The sequence below is a fragment of the Pelophylax lessonae genome, assembly GCF_965119305.1.
Source record: "Pelophylax lessonae genome assembly, chromosome: 9".
NCBI classification, from domain to species: domain Eukaryota; kingdom Metazoa; phylum Chordata; class Amphibia; order Anura; family Ranidae; genus Pelophylax; species Pelophylax lessonae.
In genome coordinates this window covers 93,606,407-93,627,095 of record NC_138776.1, presented here as the reverse complement: position 1 = coordinate 93,627,095, position 20,689 = coordinate 93,606,407, and the positions used below count along the sequence as shown (strand labels likewise).

At 43.5% G+C, this 20,689-nt stretch overlaps 1 protein-coding gene across 1 annotated transcript in view; it reads right to left on the bottom strand.

The window, feature by feature from the left end:
* Positions 1-801: 801 nt before the first annotated feature.
* The window catches only part of LOC309563518 (SH3 and PX domain-containing protein 2A-like), a 202,514-nt gene continuing 182,626 nt past the window's right edge, over positions 802-20,689 (bottom strand). The window contains exons 5-6 of the mRNA XM_082267970.1: positions 15,541-15,632; positions 802-876 (exon numbers count right to left, since the gene is read on the bottom strand). Of these exons, the coding sequence (XP_082124096.1) occupies positions 846-876; positions 15,541-15,632 (123 nt within the window). The 3' untranslated portion in view covers positions 802-845. The remainder of the gene's footprint in view (positions 877-15,540; positions 15,633-20,689) is intronic.

The window sequence follows — 20,689 nt, the reverse complement described above, 5'->3', positions numbered from 1 at the left end:
ATTTCAATTGACATGTTGGATGAAGCAATGCAAGTCCTGGCTTATTATGAGAAACCCCTCAGCAATCCATACAAAGCAACGTGTCAGTCAGTAATTTCCTACACTAAATGCAGTATGTAAACTTGTACTGCTTGCACTTTTTAAAGCAGTATCCTGCAAGAAGTGAGAAGAACTTTTGTGCTCTGGAAAACAAATGCAACAGAATGATCGGAAATGCTGTACACCCTTGAGGTAAAACATGGTGATACTTTACATTCAAAATGAAAGTACAAAAAACATTTTTGCTGTCGGTTTACATACCCCTTCCCAAAACCCTAAAGGCATCCATTTAAAAAGTATCATATTCTGGAAGTAAGGAAACATCACAAAGGAACCTTCTTCACCAACGCAGTTTGGCAGCTCTCCCCGCCTCCTAATTCAAATGACACATCTGGAAAATACAAGATGCCTGAAAGCCTTTCTTTATCTTCTGTCCCCTGAAGAACTCCCACTCCTCCTGACCTCGCTGCCGGGAACACAGCGCCCTGATCCAGACTCTGTTAGCCTACTCTGAAGAACAGGCCTAGATTATTCCCTTATTGCATGACATAGCATCTGAAAAGTCACTGAACACATAAAGCACTGTACTAGGACAATAACACCCATATTTAAATACAAGAGTTATCTCTCCATGTTTCCATTTAACAAATACATTTCCTAAGGAAACAAGGTGTTACCTCAGAAGGCCAGAATGCTAAATTTGCATTTGTTTACTCTTGGAGATCAGAAGGCAACTATAGTCTTTTCAAGCTACACTGTAACTGGCCTGTGGATCTTCTCTTCACCTGCGGGCAGCAGAGGCTTCCCTAAGGTGCAGAAAAGTCTTCACCATGCACACTAACAGAAGAGAAGTACAAGGTCTGGCAGTCAGAAGAGTTCAGTATCACACTGACCACTGGATAATGTGACCATAGACATGCAATGGTCACTATACAATCTAATTTCCAATTGATCAAATACAAAAAACATATCTATAAGCATTATCTACGCAATCTGTGGTTAAACACAATTATTGGTAATTCATAGTGAGCAAGGCAGGGGGAATAATTGACTGACCAGGTTGAATTTTTCCAAAAAAATTGCTATTGTCCATTAAGCCTAATTCAGATGTACTTGTACAATGCATGTACAGTTGTGCTCATAAGTTTAAATACCCTGGCAGAATTTATGATTTCTTGGCCATTTTTCCGAGAATATGAATGATAACACAAATATTTTCTTTCACTCATGGTTAGTGTCTGGCTGAAGACATTAAGGCCCCGTTCACACTGGGGCGATCAGACTTCCAGGGGCGACCTCCGAGGTCGTGGTGCAAACAGCGCGCCACAACCTCGGAGCGGCCGGCACGGACTTCATATCATTGAAGTCTATGACGGTCGCTCCGGGTCGCCCCAAAGAAGCTCCGGACCCTTTTTCTAAGTCGGAGCGACTTGTGTCACTCCTATTAGAATGGGTCCGCAGCTTCCCTATGCAAGGCGACCTACGGCGACCTGTGAGGCCTCACAGGTCGCCCCAGTGTGAACGGGGACTTATTATCAATCAACTGTGTTTACTCTTTTTAAATCATAATGACAACAGAAACTACCCAAATGACCCTGATCAAAAGTTTACAAACCCTGGTGATTTTGGCCTGATAACATGCACACAAGGTGACACAAAGGGGTTTGAATGGCTATTAAAGGTAACCATCCTCACCTGTCATCTATTTGCTTGTAATTAGTGTGTGTATAAAAGGTCAATGAGTTTCTGGACTCCTGACAGACCCTTGCATCTTTCATCCAGTGCTGCACTGACGTTTCTGGATTCTGAGTCATGGGGAAAGCAAAAGAATTGTCAAAGGATTTGCGGGAAAAGGTAGTTGAACTGTATAAAACAGGAAAGGGATATAAAAAGATATCCAAGGAATTGAGAATGCCAATCAGCAGTGTTCAAACTCTAATCAAGAAGTGGGAAATGAGGGGTTCTGTTAAAACCAAACCATGGGTTTGTGGTGGAAGACCAAGTAAAATTTCAGCCACAACTGCTAGGAAAATTGTTCGGGATGCAAAGAAAAACCCACAAATAACTTCAGGTGAAATACAGGACTCGCTGAAAACACATGGTGTGGCTGTTTCAAGATGCACAATAAGGAGGCACTTGAAGAAAGATGGGCTGCATGGTCGAGTCACCAGAAGAAAGCCATTACTACGTAAATGCCACAAAGTATCCCTCTTACAATATGCCAAACAGCACAGAGACAAGCCTCAAACCTTCTGGCACAAAGTCATTTGGAGTGATGAGACTACATTTAAGCGTTTTGACCACAACCATAAACGCTAGATTTGGAGAGGAGTCAACAAGGCCTATGATGAAAGGTAAACCATTGAGACCAAAATTGAGCTTGTTGGCCACAACCATAATTGCTACATTTATGATGAAAGGTACACCATTCCTACTGTGAAATTCGGAGGTGGATCGCTGATGTTTTGGGGATGTGGGAGCTACAAAAGGCACAGGAAATTTGGTCAGAATTGATGGCAAGATGAATGCAGTATGTTATCAAAAAAAAATGGAGGAAAATTTGCATTAATCCGCCCGGAAGCTGCACATGGGACGTACTTGGACATTCCAACATGACAATAATCCTAAACACAGGGCCAAGTCGGCCTGTCATTGGCTACAGCAGAAAAAAGTGAAGGTTCTGGATTGGCCATCTCAGTCTCCTGACCTCAATATCATTGAGCCAATCTGGGGAGATCCCAAACGTGCAGTTCATGCAAGACAGCCCAATAATTTACAGTAACTGGAGGCTTTTTGCCAGAAAGAACGGGCAGCTTTACCATCTCAGAAGATAAAGAGCCTCACCCACAAATACCACAAAAGACTTCAAGCTGTCATTGAGGTTAACTACTTTCCGTCCACGCTATAGCCGAAAGACAGCTACAGCGCGGACCTTAATTGCCAGAAGGGCGTACATTGAGGTCCTCCTGTGCACGAGCGGCCTGCGCGCTCTCTGCGGAGCCTGCCCGGCTCGCTCTGTGATCAGTGAGTCCATGAGACTCGCCTGATCACAGATCGGAGTAAGGGGGTGGTCCTGCCCCTTACCACATGATCAGCTGTCAGCCAATGACAGCTGATCATATGAAGTAAACAGCAGCCGACAATCAGCTGTTTTTTTATCCTCACACTGTCAGTGTAAGGAGAAAAAACAAAATGATCGCCGGCTGCTGTTAGAGGGACATTGGTCCCAAAGCGGAGAGGGCAAATTGTGCCTACCAGGGTCACCTACCAGTGCCCACCAGCGCCACCTACCAATGCCCACCAGTGCCATCTGCCAGTGTCCACTAGTGCCACCCACCAGTGTCCACCAGCACCACCTACCAGTGCCACCTATCAGTGCTCACCAGTGCCACCTATCAGTGCCCCATCATAAGTGTCAGCTACCAGTGCCTATCATTGCCCATCAGTGCCACCCATCAGTGCCACCTATTAGTGCCCTTCAGCGCCACCTACCAGTGCCCTTTAGTGCCACCCATCAGTGCCACCTATCAATGCTGCCTTATCAGTGCCATCTTATCAGTGCCCATCAGTGCCGCCTTATCAGTGTTCATCAGTATCACCTATCAGTGCCCACCAGTGCAGCCTATCAGTGCCCAACAGTGCAGCCTATCAGTGCCCAACAGTGCAGCCTATAAGTGCCTATCAGGGCCCATCAGTGCCGCCTCATGAGCGCACATCAATGAAGGAGAAAAATGACCTGTTTGCAAAATTTTATAACAAACTATAAATAATTGTTTGTTTGTTTTTTCAAAGATTTCGGTCTTTTTTTGTTTGTTCATTTATAATTTTGGCGGTGGTTTCCTCTCCTCTTACGACTTTGCCCAATTTGTTTGCATTACTAGACCCTTTCTCGGGAATCTCGGGGTTGCGGGTTAATCAGAATAAGTCGCAGGCAATGAATCTTTCTTTGGAGGCTGGGACGGTGGTAACGCTACGAAATTCCTTTAAATTTACATGGTACTCAGACTCTCTCCCTTATTTGGGTATTAATCTAACCCCAACCCTGCACACTTTGTATGCTAAAAATCATCCGCCCTTGTTTGCCCGATTGAGGGAGGACATGGGAAGGTGGTCCTTACATCCCCCTTCATGGTTTGGTAGACTGCATTCGATTAAAATGAACGTCCTCCCGAGGGTACTGTATTTATTTTGCACGCTGCCAGTAGCTCTGCGCAGGACGGATGTGCTCAAGTTTCAGAGCCAAATCCTTTCATTCATCTGGGGGAATAAGAGACCTAGGGTGAACAAGAAAACGCTATATACCCCCAAAACCAGGGGAGGTCTTGGGGTGCCGGACCTGATGAAATATTTCTACGCAGCCCAGGTGGCCCAATTAATACGGTACCACTCCCATCAGTCCCCCATGGCTTGGATGAGCTTAGAAGCTAGTTCCATACCGGATAGGGTGGTCTCCCATGTTATGTGGTTGTCACCTAAAGATCGCCCTCCCATCCTATGTCCGGCTTTATCCCACTCTTTAGCCATCTGGGATCGTTTGTCCAGAACTCATGCATTCCGGTCTCCCCACACCCCCATGGCCCCCATTCCCAATAATAGCGGGTTCCCCCCGGGTCTCTCCCCCAGGTCCTTTCAGTGGTGGACGAACAAGGGTCTCATCCGTATAGCGGATCTGTGCGATCATAGGGGTTTCCTTAAACGACAGCAGCTGGTTGACAAATACGCTCTGCCTCAGTCTGAATATTTTAGGTACACTCAGATTGACCACTATGTCCGTACACTGTCTCGCCTCTCAGATCTGACCACAATGACGCCTATAGAGTATCTATGCCGCAACTATGATAAATTACGAAACTACATTTCCATGGTTTATAACGTGTTAACTGACTCACCTATAAAACTCCCTTATATGCTTCGTTGGGAAACTGACATCCAGGACACCTTTGTATTGGCGGACTGGCATGTCATGGCTCAGGAGGCCTCCAGGTCATTGATCAACACCTCCATCGTAGAAGCGAACTATAAAGTGTTGCTCCGCTGATACATGGTGCCGGCCAGAATAGCGGCCTTCGTCCAGGGAGCATCTCCTCTGTGCTTTCGGGGTTGCGGCCAGGAGGGTACCATGTTTCACATTTGGTGGCAGTGCCCCAAGGTACGTCGTTTTTGGATTAGGGTGTACAATTTTATTTACACCTTGACACAGGTTAACCTAATTAAATCTCCACAGCAGGCCCTATTGGGTCAGAAGGTGGGTGCGGCCACGAGAGCGCAGAGGCGGCTTATCACTTTTATCTTTACTGCAGCTAAAATTACCATTGCCAGGTCCTGGAGGTCTCCTGTCGTACCATTTGAGCAGTTGAAGCATAAGCTATCCTGGATTATGCTGAATGAGCGGCTGTCGGCACAACTGGACGACAAGGTGCGCGGTTTTGATAAGGTGTGGGAGCCATGGCTCAGCTATCTGACGGGGCCGGCTTGAGGGCGGTCCGGGGCGCGGGGTTGGGTCCATTCTTTCTCCACTCTTTCTCCACTCTATTGCTTCTTCCTCCCTTTCTTTTCTCGCGTTTCCTTTCTTTTCACCTTCCTTCTTCGCCTTTTCTGTACTCTTCTGTTTAGCATGGGGCTACCTTAAGGGGGCACGTTGTTAAGTACCCTAGCACTTTTAACCTACTCAGGGGATTACGCTTTTGTAGCCTGTTTTATAGACCTCTGTTGAATTGTTATGTGGGGTAAATACTGTTGGTTTAAGGTTTGCTTCGGGGTCTGTTACAGTTTGTCGCAGTATGGGCTTTGCCCCTAAAAGATACTAACTGTCATTGTTCTGATGTTCATGTCAAAATTCTCAATAAAAAACTATTGAAAATAAAAACAATAATTGGCCAACTAATCGATTATGAAAATAATTGTTAGTTGCAGCCCTAATAACAACCAACAGTCTTTTAGACTATACAAGACCAATATTATGCACAAGCAACAACTAGCATTATTTTCATCCACAGATCATTTTTTTGTCCAAGGAAAAAGGAAAACAACTGCTCATCAGTAAGTTTTTTTCAAATCGCTGAACAAACTCTGCATGGAGAAACCAGCACATGACCCTGAGTGCTCCTTATATATTGTTTGTTTAAGGGCCAGTTCACACTTTAGCAATCCTTTGAAGTGTGAAAATGCACATTACTCTACACACACTACAATAATTTAAAAAACACACAAGACTAATTTTTTTTAGGAGTGCAGAGCTCCACAATGTAAGGGCTCTTTCACACGGCAGCTCCGTGTGAAAGCTCCGCTGCGGGACTTTTTTTTTTTTTTCACGGAGCGGATGACATTTGTGTCATCCGCTCCGTATGTCCGCATATCATCCCATCCGTTTGCGGATGATATGCGGACATAATGTAAGTCTATGGGCATTGCAGATGTCAGCGGGTGACACCGCTAACATCCGATTTTCCTTCCTTTCCGTTTTTTGAACGGATGAAAAAATAGGGTTCTGTTCCGTTCAAAAAAAAGGAACAGAACTGAAAGGAAGAAAATCGGATGTCAGCGGATGGTATTCCACTGACATCCGCAATGCCATAGACTTACATTATGTCCGCAAATCATCCGCAAAAAAATAGGATGATTTGCGGACACACGGAACGGCCGTGTGAAAGAGCCCTTAGACTTATGCACTGTGGTGCGCTGCAGTAAGTTGTGCATTGCACTCTACTGTACAGTGGGTTTGGGTGACATTCACTATAAATAGCACCACAATGCAAAACATATAGAACAGATTTCTTGCTGTGCACTGCTGGAGTGTTGATGAGCCCTAAAAGACTGTATCACTTATGAATACAGGACTCAAAATTGTTTGTACAGCAGGATCCCTCAACTTTTCCACACTACAGGGAGTGCAGAATTATTAGGCAAATGAGTATTTTGACCACATCATCCTCTTTATGCATGTTGTCTTACTCCAAGCTGTATATGCTCGAAAGCCTACTACCATTTAAGCATATTAGGTGATGTACATCATTGTAATGAGAAGGGGTGTGGTCTAATGACATCAACACCCTATATCAGGTGCGCATAATTATTAGGCAACTTCCTTTCCTTGGGCAAAATGGGTCAAAAGATGGACTTGACAGGCTCAGAAAAGTCAAAAATAGTGAGATATCTTGCAGAGGGATGCAGCACTCTTAAAATTGCAAAGCTTCTGAAGCGTGATCATCAAACAATCCAGCATTTCATTCAAAATAGTCAACAGGGTCGCAAGAAGCTTGTGGAAAAACCAAGGCGCAAAATAACAGCCCATGAACTGAGAAAAGTCAAGCGTGCAGCTGCCAAGATGCCACTTGCCACCGGTTTGGCCATATTTCAGAGCTGCAACATCACTGGAGTGCCCAAAAGCACAAGGTGTGCAATACTCAGAGACATGGCCAAGGTAAGAAAGGCTGAAAGACGACCACCACTGAACAAGACACACAAGCTGAAACGTCAAGACTGGGCCAAGAAATATCTCAAGACTGATTTTTCAAAGGTTTTATGGACTGATGAAATGAGAGTGAGTCTTGATGGGCCAGATGGATGGGCCCGTGGCTGGATTGGTAAAGGGCAGAGAGCTCCAGTCCGACTCAGACGCCAGCAAGGTGGAGGTGGAGTACTGGTTTGGGCTGGTATCATCAAAGATGAGCTTGTGGGGCCTTTTCGGGTTGAGGATGGAGTCAAGCTCAACTCCCAGTCCTACTGCCAGTTTCTGGAAGACACCTTCTTCAAGCAGTGGTACAGGAAGAAGTCTGCATCCTTCAAGAAAAACATGATTTTCATGCAGGACAATGCTCCATCACACGCGTCCAAGTACTCCACAGCGTGGCTGGCAAGAAAGAGTATAAAAGAAGAAAAGCTAATGACATGGCCTCCTTGTTCACCTGATCTGAACCCCATTGAGAACCTGTGGTCCATCATCAAATGTGAGATTTACAAGGAGGGAAAACAGTACACCTCTCTGAACAGTGTCTGGGAGGCTGTGGTTGCTGCTGCACGCAATGTTGATGGTGAACAGATCAAAACACTGACAGAATCCATGGATGGCAGGCTTTTGAGTGTCCTTGCAAAGAAAGGTGGCTATATTGGTCACTGATTTGTTTTTGTTTTGTTTTTGAATGTCAGAAATGTATATTTGTGAATGTTGAGATGTTATATTGGTTTCACTGGTAAAAATAAATAATTTAAATGGGTATACTGTATATTTGATTTTTGTTAAGTTGCCTAATAAATATGCACAGTAATAGTCACCTGCACACACAGATATCCTCCTAAAATAGCTAAAACTAAAAACAAACTAAAAACTACTTCCAAAAATAGTCAGCTTTGATATTAATGAGTTTTTTGGGTTCATTGAGAACATGGTTGTTGTTCAATAATAAAATGAATCCTCAAAAATACTCATTTGCCTAATAATTCTGCACTCCCTGTACTTAAATGCAGCCTAATGTAGTATAGGTAATAATTCCAAAAGAGTTTAATTTTTATTGCTTATAATATTCTTTCACCATAGCTAAACACTCCTTTAAGAGTAAGCGAACAACACACTATTGTTGTAAACAATTCTACATATTCAATCACTGCTTTTGAAATAAGGGCCATGTAAGGTTAGTTAGACGAGTGATAGCAAACGTTTCAAAACATCAGACATGCTCATTATTGCAAAGAAAGTTTCCAACACACAAAATCTATACTTTAACAGATACTGATAATTCACTATTTTCTGGAGAAAAGGGATTGAAAAGTTTCACTATGCATACATCCATGTACACACATGGGCTGAGTCGGAAATATGATTACAATGGGCCTGGCCAGTTTAGAACAGGGATCTGCAAACTTTCCAAAGAAATGGCTAGTTTACTGTCCTTCAGACTTCAGGGGGGTCGGACTGTGCCCAGTGGGAATCAACAATACCCGATCTTTGGTATTAGTGGGGAGAAATAGTTGGTGTCCCATTTTTGTTGTCAATGAAAGGAATTATGCCTCATCATTGGTGTCAGTGGAAGGAATAGTGCCCCATTGTTGGTGTCAGCGGCAGGATTTTTGCCCCATTGTTGGTGTCAGTAATAATGCCTCAAGGGCTTGATAAAGGCAAGCAAAGAGCAACATCTGGCCAAATAGCCACAGTTTGGTGACCACTGGTCTAGAAGATCAGGTAGAGGCAGATATCAAAATTCCCACTACTGTCAGGGAGACATTGTTAATCTACAGCAGTGGTCTCCAAACCCAGTGTCTGGGTGCCAGGAAACCAGAAGATGCAAGTAAAATTAAGCAGTTTATTAGAGCAACAGCAATAAACGCACAGCAAGAGTGAGGAGCGAAATCAGGAACAGCTGGGGTCAAGTCCAGAAGCTGGTAGTTATCCAAGCCGGAGTCGAGACCAGTAGCGCGTAGTCTGCCGATGCCGGATTGTCTGCCAATGCGGGTTCGTTTGCCAATGCGGGGTCGAGAGACAGGAAAGTCATCAGCCAAGCCAGGTAATGCACAGAGGAACACAGAGAACAGAAGACTGCTAGCAGTGAAGCACCTTGGAGCACAAACACAAGGGCAAGGACTGCAAGCTATCAGGTGATATATATAGTCAGATGTGCAACATCATCCCTGAGCGACACCCAGGCAGCAGGCAAGTGATGATGCAAACAGAGTTTATAAGAGAGAGCAGTCTGCAAATGTCTAAGATGGCTGCCAAGAGGAAGGCAAGTTAAGACCTTGACAGCCAGGCCTTTTACTTGCCTTTATCCAGCCCTTGGGGCACCATTCCTCCCACTAATATCAATGATGGGGCACTATTCCTCCTCCAACTGACCACAGATGCTATGTAATCATTTTATTCCCACTGACCTCCAAAGATACAAAATCTATCAGCAAGGGGTCCTTGCATACGATATCTGAAGGTACCAAAACACATGGAGACATTCATTCTATCAGCCATTTTCCTCTAAAAAAAAAGAAAAATCCAAAACAATGTCTACGAGCACCTAAAAGGTAAGTACAGCCAAAGCTTTTTGGGCTGTACTTCTCCTATGGATCACAGGAGTGCAGTACCTGTTTTCAGCACATAGCAGGCTGAAGTCCACTGTCTGCTGATGTCACAGACTCGGGCAAGATCGCGACCCTGGAGTTGGGATCCGCCCACATGCCTGGACAGGGCCGCTGAGAGCCTGAGGTGGCCGTTCATGCCCCCTCCACAGCCCAGAGCTCAAGTGACCGAGGAGGGGACAGAGCAGAGAGCTGCTGACTGACAGTCAGCAGTTCTCTGCTCAGGTAGTTGTGTGAACCCAGCGATCTGCAGTATTAGATTGCTCGGTTCTCAGTGTCAGAGCTGGCAGGGGACAGATGCAGCATCCACCTAGGTAAGTAAGAATCTAAAAAAAAATCCATACTTCATACTTCTCTTTTAAAACTACTAGAAGGACATTTATGATCTCAGTTGACAATCTTATTATATCTTATTATATACACAGGCAGCATTTTAATGTGACCTCTCATGCAGTGGCGTCTCCAGCTTTTATATTTAGGGGGGGCTCATGTACACAGCGCAGCTGAAAACTTCTTCTGAATGCTGGAAACTTAGAGCTGGAAAACGGCAGAGAAAAATATCAGTTTTACAGCGTTTGCATACCGAGTTTATGGGAGTTTAGCAGCAGTTATGAGCATTTGAGGTTAGAAGCGTTTTTAAAGATGACCTCAAGAGACCCTCCCGAATGTCGACATGTTTTCCTCTTTAAAAATGATTATATAACGCAAACGTGCATAAACACGGGTTACCATGTTTACAAGCATTTGGAGTTGGAAATGCCAATAAACTTCCATCTGAACGCATTTTTTTGCTTTAAAAAAAATGCCACTAAACTATACTGCCTCTAAACGACTATAAACGTCTCAGTGTACATGGGCAGATAAGATAACATAGAGGAGAGTTCAGGGGCTGCTGAAAAAAACACCCAACTGCTCCTAAACATGCGTTTAGCAGCTGCAGTGTACATGAGGCCTAAACTGCTAATGTCTCTGGACTTCTTGGGCTTCACGGGACGTTTGAAAACCTCTCCTGAACACTGGAACTTGACAGCTAGTAACCGACGGTTAAAAACATCAGTTTTGCAATGTTTAAAAGCCGCGTTTATGTGCGTTTAGCTGCGTTTGCATTTAGAAGCGTTTTTATATTGTAAAATGGTCTGAAATGTATCCCCATTGAAAACACCTATAAACAAAACTCTTAGAAATGAGAGTTACCAGGTTTAGACGCGTTTGCACGCTGTTATAAGCATTTGGCGTTTTAAATGCCAATAAACTTCCATCTGAATGCATTTTATTGCTTTAAAAAAAATGCCACTAAACTCAACTGCCTCTAAACGACTATAAACGACTCAGTGTACATGGATGGACAGATAAGATCATAGAGGAGAGTTCAGGGGCTGCTGAAAAAAACGCCCAACTGCTCCTAAACGTCCGTTTACACACTTAACATTTAAGAAAAAGCATAATATTGTGTACTACACAAATTACCCTGCACATTCATCTTGAGCAACACTGAGGCTCCGTGCACACTAGTGTTTTTTTAAGCTAAACAGTAATAGCTTTTTGTAGTAGCGTTTTAGAAGCATTAAGGAGCGTTAGCATTTTATTAGCAATTTTGCAGTTCCTTTAAAAAAAAAAAAAAAAGCTATTAGTAGCGTTTAGGAGCATTTCTATTGGAAAAATGCTCAATGGAAACTGTAGCACATTGAATAACACTATTTAGCTTCTAGGAGCAGAAAAAATGCTAACAACAGCTTCTAGGAGCTTAAAAAAACACTAGTGTGCATGAAGCCTAAAAGAAATTTGCCTGGGTAATAGATTTCAGAGACGTTACTGCTAAAACAGCCAAATGATTACAGTACAACTACCCAGAGGGCAGAGTGAACTAACTTCATTAGTAGAATGGAAAAAAAACTCAAGCAGATCCAGATTAGATATTCTACTGCCTTTAATGTCTGACCGTTACACAAATATAATCTTGAAAATGAAAAACTAACTGCCATACATCTTTTAAAGATTCTCTCTTGCACAGGCACCAGGAGAGATACATACAGTATAGACAGTTGTGCTCATAAGTTTACATACCCTGGGAGAATGATTTATGATTTCTTGGCCATTTTTTCGAGAATATGAATGATAACACAAAAACTTCTCTTTCACTCATGGTTAGTGTTTGGCTGAAGCCATTTATTATCAATCAACTGTGTTTACTCTTTTTAAATCATAAAGACAACAGAAATAACCCAAATGACCCTGATCAAAAGTTTACATACCCGGGTGATTTTGGCCTGATAACATGCACACAAGGTGACACAAAGGGGTTTGAATGGCTATTAAAGGTAACCATCCTCACCTGTGATCTGTTTGCTTGTAATTAGTGTGTGTGTATAAAAAAGGTCAATGAGTTTCTGGACTCCTGACAGACCCTTGCATCTTTCATCCAGTGCTGCACTGACGTTTCTGGATTCTGAGGCATGGGGAAAGCAAAGGAATTGTCAAAGGATCTGTGGGAAAAGGTAGTTGAACTGTATAAAATAGAAAAGGTATATAAAAAGATATCCAAGGAATTGAGAATGCTAATCAGCAGTGTTCAAACTATAATGAAGAGTGGAAAATGAGGGGTTCTGTTTAAACCAAACCACGGTCCGGTAGACCAACTAAATGTTCAGCCACCACTGCTAGGAAAATTGTTCAGGATGCAAAGAAAAACCCACAAATCACTTCAGGTGAAATACAGGACTCTCTGAAAACACATGGTGTGGCTGTTTCAAGATGCACAATAAGGAGGCACTTGAAGAAAGATGGGCTGCATGGTCGAGTCGCCAAAAGAAAGCCATTACTATGCAAATGCCACAAAGTATCCCGCTTACAATACACCAAACAGCACAGAGACAAGCCTCAAACCTTCTGGCACAAAGTCATTTGGAGAGATGAGACCAAAATTGAGCTTTTTGGCCACAACCATAAACGCTACATTTGGAGAGGAGTCAACAAGGCTTATGGTACACCATTCCTACTGTGAAACACGGAGGTGGACCACTGATGTTTTGGGAATGTGTGAGCTACAAAGGCACAGGAAATTTGGTCAGAATTGGTGGCAAGATGAATGCAGTATGTTATCAAAAAATACTGGAGGAAAATTTGCATTCATCAGCCCGGAAGCTGCGCATGGGACATACTTGGACATTCCAACATGACAATAATCCTAAACGCAAGGCCAAGTCGACCTGTCATTGGCTACAGCAGAATAAAGTGAAGGTTCTGGAGTGACCATCTCAGTCTCCTGACCTCAATATCATTGAGCCACTCTGGGGAGATTTCAAACGTGCAGTTCATGCAAGACAGTCCAAGAATTTACAGGAACTGGAGGCTTTTTGCCAGGAAGAATGGGCAGCTTTACCATCTCAGAAGATAAAGAGCCTCATCCACAAATACCACAAAAGACTTCAAGCTGTCATTGATGTTAAAGGGGTATTAACAACTGGGTATGTAAACTTTTGATCAGGGTCATTTGGGTAGTTTCCGTTGTCATTATGATTTAAAAAGAGTAAACACAGTTGATTGATAATAAATGGCTTCAGCCAAACCCTAACCATGAGTAAAAGAAAAGCTTTTGTGTTATTATTCATATTCTCTGAAAAATGTCCAAGAAATCATAAATTCTGCCAGGGTATGTAAACTTATGAGCACAACTGTACATTCTTTTTTATTGGTTTAATTGTTTTGGAGAAAATTGACTTTGACGACAGGGTCACTTTAGGCACAAACCTGGGAAAATGGTGAAAAATACAGAGCATATGCATAGGCTACCTTTAGTAAAAGCTACATGTCAATATGATAAGTAGATTCTCCAGAGATACAGAGGCAGCATATTGTCCATGTTAAAGTCATGTTTGCCAGTGTGCTCTCTAGTTCTGTAATGGGAGGCCTCCTTGACTAATAGTAAGGCTGGGGGGGGGGGGGGGGGGGGGTTTGTATGACCGAATTCCACTTACCAGTTGAGAATTGCATACCACTTCAGCTGCCTCTACCTCTGAATCTGCTGACCATTTAAAATGCAATTTTTTACTGTAAAGTAGTACTAAAGTCTAACAATTTTTTGCCCTAATGCATTTACAGCATTAAGGTAAAAAACTCTATTAGGTTTACACAACCCCCCCCCCCCCCACCTTTCCCAAACACTTGCTACTGTCCCTTGTGACTGCCACTAAGTCCTCCACAATCAGCATTGTTAACTGAACTTTCTAAATTTGGTGAGGGTCGGGTAGCAATTGGCTCCTGCAGCTGTCTGCAAGGAGGAAAGAGGACCCTGGCTTGCCTGTACACACACACAGCCCCGGTTGGGAGTGCACAAGCAGGGGTATCTCTTTAGCAGTCCACTAGCTAAAGGAGATTAGGATATTCAATCAGACTAGAACTCAAGGCCTGTACTTAACAGCCATGTACCAAGTATCTAGAATGAAACCTACATCATGCCAAAACGTATCTACACCTTGCAGAAACAGATATTCACTGTTGGACCACCACTGAAAATGAAGAATTACAAGAGAACTCAGACAGAATGTTGATTTTTCATCAGTATTTCTCAACATTCTAAGAGTTTAACTCTTACACTGCCAAAAAAATAACTTCAAGAGAATATTGAATCTAGCAATTTATTCACTTGGCCATCTGGTAATGAGAAACCACTGAAGTACGTCAAAAGGAAATCGCTCAAAGCTTTCAAATAAACCCAGATTTCAGACATCTAAGAAATAATTCAGAGACAAATCAACTAGCCCTATTACTGTAGCAGACGAGGACTGAGTCACTGTGTGCAAATAGCAGCATTATCAGTAACATGATATACTGAATACCTCACTGTATAATAAACTATAATACAAGCTGCACATGGTTACCAATCATCTAGAGCACAAATTACTGTATAGCTATAACATGATAAATTACATGACATCTTTGTTCTCTCACAATTTTGGCAATACAACAAGGGCCTTTCAAGAACGAAGACAATATATTTGACTAAAGCACACTTCAAAAATCATAAACCTTTGTGAATCTAGCAAGGTTAGAAAGGAATAAATAAAAAGTAACGCTGAATTCCAGGTATGGTTTTTTTCTGCATAGTTACATTGGTCCAGAGCTGAACAATGTAAGAATGCATACTGCATACGTGGCTAATGCCTTTGGAAGTGGACAATCACAGACGTGACCACCTCTTCTACAGTGATCCTCACTGTTTCTTAGGCCCTGGCTGCACAGGACCCAGAAGACAGCGAGGATTACTGTAACAGCGACAGCTACCACAGTGATTCTTCTCCTCCACAATGATCCCACAGGTATGGTATATTGTTGGGAGTATTGTTCAATCCTTTACCAATGTAACTATGTAGAAAAATCCATACCTGGAATTATTCTTTAAAAATATACCTGGAATTCAGTTTTAAGTGGAGACTATCTACTTACTCTTTTGGTGGATCCAGATCCTCCGGCCGGGCTTCAAAAAACCTCAAGACCTCTTCACATTGGGATATGTGAGCTGGTAATTTCACCAAGGCCTGCAAAAAAAAAAGCATATTGTGTTGTGCTATGTGTAAACTATACAACCTAATTGTTAAATATTTATAGAAACTGAAACACAATTGGAAGGTTTTAACATAATATCATTTCTGTTTCTTGTTTAAGTTTTTTACAGAATAAAAAAACAACTTTTTTAGATTGGATGTAATCTTTCCATGTTTGGCTCCGTTCACATCTTGGCGTCTCAGATCGCAGGTTGAATCGCAGAGATCCTGAATCACGGCAAATCGTCGGACGCCTATGCAATCCTCGTCACTTCTAATGGCACCCCACACGTGGCGCAAACAGAATCGCGGGATGCCGGTCGCCCAAAAGAAGTCCCCGATCCGGGACGCCAAGATGTAAATGGAGCCTTTGTGCTGGTTTTCATAAACTATCACCGGGCCAGGATTTTGATAACATAATTGATTAGAAATCTCAACTGACATAAAAAGATACAAAATAACGTTTAAAAAAAATTTGAATTTATGACTTACCGTAAAATCCATTTCTCTGATGTTCAATGAGGGACACAGCTCCTGATCTTCTTAATCATTGGGTTATACTGCCCCCTACAGAAGTAGGACACTTAGCAGAAAAAAAGTCTGGCTATGCCTATGGGCAGTACCAGGGGGTATACTCCCTCTCTCTGCTATAGGTACTCTGTTTTATTACAAGCAGTGTCAGAAGAATTACAACTCCACAGAGGGGTGGGTGCTGTGTCCGTCAATGAACATCAAAAATCCCATTTTCTCTTTCATTCATTGACAAACACAGCTCTTGATCTTCTTAACCATTGGGACGTCTCAAAGCAGTATTAAAAATGAGGGGTGGGAACAGTGAAAAATATATTCCCAAGGCTAACTATAGCCAACCAGGTAAAACAGGAGCTCAACCAAAACTGGAGCTCACCTGAAAAAAACAATACACCCTCAAAGAGGACCAAGTCCTCCAAACAGCAGCCTGCAGAACCTTGCAGGCAAAGGGCACTAAGCGCCCGAGTAGAATGCACCTTGACAGGAAAAGGAGGAACCTGACCCTTGATGGAATAGGCCTAAATCACCATCTGTCTGATCCATTTGGAACTGTTTGCAGAGGAAGAGGGCAACCCTTTCCGAGGCCCATCCGTAAGCACAAATAATGAGTCTGATTTCCTAAAAGACTCCGTAGCTGCCATTTACACCCGGACCACATCCAAGGCATGCAAAGCAATTTCCTTCAGATGTTTTGGCCTGGGACACAGGGAAGGCAACACAATGTCTTCATTCAAATGAAAATCAGAGACGACCTGAGGAAAAAACGACAGACAGCGGCGAAGAACCACCTTATCACTGTGAACCACCAAGTAAGGTGAACGATAGGGTAACGCCTCCAAATCCGACACCCTGCACGCAGAGGTGAAAGACACCAAAAAGGCCACCTTCTGGGACAGCATAAGCAGGAGAATCTCCTGAAGATTTTTAAAAGGAGGCTTCTGGAGGATTGAGAGAACAAAATTGAGGTCCCAAGGTGGCAACAGAGACCGCACTGGAGGGTTCAAGTGCCTAACTCCCTGAAAAAAAGGATGCACCAAGGAATATGTGGCTAAGGGCCATTCAAAGAAGACTGCTAAGGTCAATACCTGGAAGCAAAAAATAATAACGTGTATTAGAAAACCTATATAATATAGGGGGAAAGCAGCTGTACGGACCTATAGAGAATCCCACAGAAAAAATAATAATAAAAAATGTGTAGCGCTAACCCAAAAAATGTGTATAATTCTTATTGTTATACATTAAACGGTGTAATTGCAAAGGAAAAGATTCACTGCGATTTGATTCGCTAGAATGAACCTAATTGTGTGAGGTGACTATTCACCAAAGAATACATTCATTAGAAAAATGTGTAAAGGAAAAAATCAAAAGAAAACATTATAAACAAAATGAGTGTCACTGCGATTAAAGTCGCTGAATGTAGAAAAATCCAAAAATGTGAAATAGTGATATAAAAATTGCAAAAACAAGAGAAACCATATGTTGTATCATGAAACAGTATGGAATAAATAAAATAAATAGTGATATTCTGTGTCTTTACCACAAAAAAATGTTTTCCTTTGGAATCGCTAAAATGTATCCAATGGTATGAAGTGGTTATATCCCAAAAAAAAACAAAATAAACAATAATAGTTGTAAATTGTCTACATAAAATGGTATTTTAGTCCATGCAATTAAATAGTCGCTAAGTGATTACAAGTCCCAAAGTGCTTCAAACAATATGTGATCTCTTCAGTAGAAAATCCATATAAGCTCTTGCTAATGAATGAGCTGCTTACCAGATGGAATTGGTCTACCAATTTAATGGACAGACCAGAAATCGCTTTTGATGCAATATGAGGTAAATCCACTCGCTGAATATCTCCTTAACATGGAAAAGGAGGTCTCAAAAAGATAGATGTTCAAGGAGCCATATAAATTGGATAAAGAAGAAAAAAATATAGTGTAATACTGTAGGCGTCACAAATGGAAAGGAAATGAGGGAATTACACTCACACGGAGTCCCACTGCTATAGGTGTCTCACAATAGTTGCCATGCAAAGAAAGAACCGCAGATCCCAGATATAGATCAATACTCCATGCAAACAACTGGCATAGGAAGCCGCACACCCGTGTGGTAACACCAAAAGTAGGGGCAATTATACAAGCCTCTTACCAGATATACATGGCCACCCAATTAAGGGATAGACCTCACCCAGCATGTATTAATCCAAATAGGGCTTCAGGCATGTATGGCAAAAGATGTACATTCGAATCCACATAAGAAATAAAAAAGATGTGCGGACATAGCGTAATACAGTTAAAACAAACTATTTATTAATCCAAAAATTGCACTCACATGTGAAAGATGAAAAACAGGCGTATAAAACCATTAAGATGGCGTTGGAGAGGAAAACAGCGTCCTCACATGAAACGAATATCGTGGGCCGGCTTCGGGGGCGTGGTCACGTCATGTCTGACTCCACCCAATGCGTTTCGTCATAGGCTTGACGTCGTCAGGGGCAACACCTGACCCTTGATAGTACTCAAGGCCAGTTTCTGCTCAACATCCCCATTGAAGGAAGGTCAAGATCCAAGCCACCGAAAGAGCGAGGATGAACCCCAGGAGATGCACACCACACAATGTATGTCTTTCACGTACGATGGTAAGTCTTCCTACAAGTAGATTTCCTAGCTTTTAACAGCGTTGAAATCACTGACTCAGACAAACCTCTATCCATCAGCACCTTGAATTCAACAGCAAAGCCGTCAAAGCCAGTGACTGTAAAGCAGAATAGAAGATTGGTCCTTGGGACAGCGGATCCTCCTTGAGCGGAAGCTTCCAAGGAATGTCGGCAACCAGCCGCACCAGGTGGGCATACCAAGCCTGGCGAAGCCAGCCCGGAGTCAATAAGATGACTGGAATCCCTTCTGCCTCAATCCTGCGCAGAAGTCTTGGCAGAAGCATGAAAGGAGGGAAAATGGAAATCAGATGATACTGACCACACGGGCCCACCAGCGCATCTGTGGCGTCCGCCAAAGGATCCCGTGACCGAGCCACAAACTCCTGCACCTTTCTGTTAAGCCGGAAAGCCAACAGATCCACCGTTGGGATGCCCAACCGAAGACACAACTAATGAAACCCCTCCGGATGAAGGGACCACTCCACCTGGTTTAAACGCCTGCCGACTGAGGTAATCCGCCTGGAATCCACCCCTGGAATGTGTATGGCGGAGAGGGCTGGAACAGACCGTTCTGCCCACCTTAGAATGCCGGCTAACTCCAGAGCACTCCAGGACACTTCTTGTACCCCCTTGGTGATTGACACAAGCCACGGCCTTGGCATTGTCCTATTGAATGCGCACTGGACATCTCTAAAGATGACCCATCCAATGTTCCAGGCACAGTCTGATTGCTAGGAGTACCAAGACATTGATCGGTAGTCTGGACTCTTCCAGTGTCCAGACCACCTAAGCAGAAATTTTGCTGAGGACGCCTCCCCAGCCGGACAGGCTGGCATCCATGGTGACCACTATCCAATACAAGGGGAGGAAGGATTTGCCCAGCCAAAGCGCCGAAGAACGAAGCCACCATATCAGGGACTCTTTAGTTCCCAGACTCAGCCGGATCTGATTGTCCAGAGACTGCAGATTCTTGTCCCATTTGGCCAGAATCTCCCTTGCAGAGACCTCGTATGGAACTGTGCAAACAGAACCGCCTTGAAGGTAGACACCATCAGGACCAGCACCTGCATGCAAGTCCAGAGGAAGGAGCACTCTGGCTAAGGCCGAGTCCAGAGTCAGACGTAGATAGTCCAGCTTTGTGGACAGAATCAGAGCAGCCTTCTGAAAATTCAGAATCCAGCCAAACACCCTCAAGCTCATATGGTGATTTCCAGGTTTTCCACTAGAGCAGTAGGAGGCTCCGCTTGCAGAAGGAGCTGATCCAAGTAGCCCAGTACTGCGATCCGTCATTGGCGTAACAAATGCTAGCACTGGGGCCAACACTTTTGTGAAGACCCGAGCAGCAGAAGCAAGACCAAAGGGTAATGCCACAAACTGATAATGCTCCTCTCCCACAGTAAAGCAGAGGAAACGCTGAAGGCGACACAGGTAAGCGTCCTTGATGATAATGGAGGCAAGAAAAATCCCCCTGATGCAGGGAAGCCACCACTGTGCAAACGGACTCCATTCTGCACCCGCACAAAGCAGTTCAGCGCCTTGAGGTCCAGAATTGGACGCACCTTGCCTTCCTTCCTGGGGACTGTAATCAGGTTTGAGAAAAAACTCCTGAAAACATTTGGTCGGAACCGGGACCATCACCCTATAAAGTAAAAGGACTGCACTGCCCCAAAAAGAGTCCGTATGCGGACCGGGGACAGTCACACGTTGGAAGGAAGAACATTACCCGAAGGGTAAGAACGAAACTCGATCTTGTAGCCAGACCAAATTACCTCGTGGACCCACCTGACTTGTACCAGGGGAGTCGACGGGTCCGGGAACCAGCGAAGACATCCCCCCACCCCAGATACTGGTGAGAGCGCA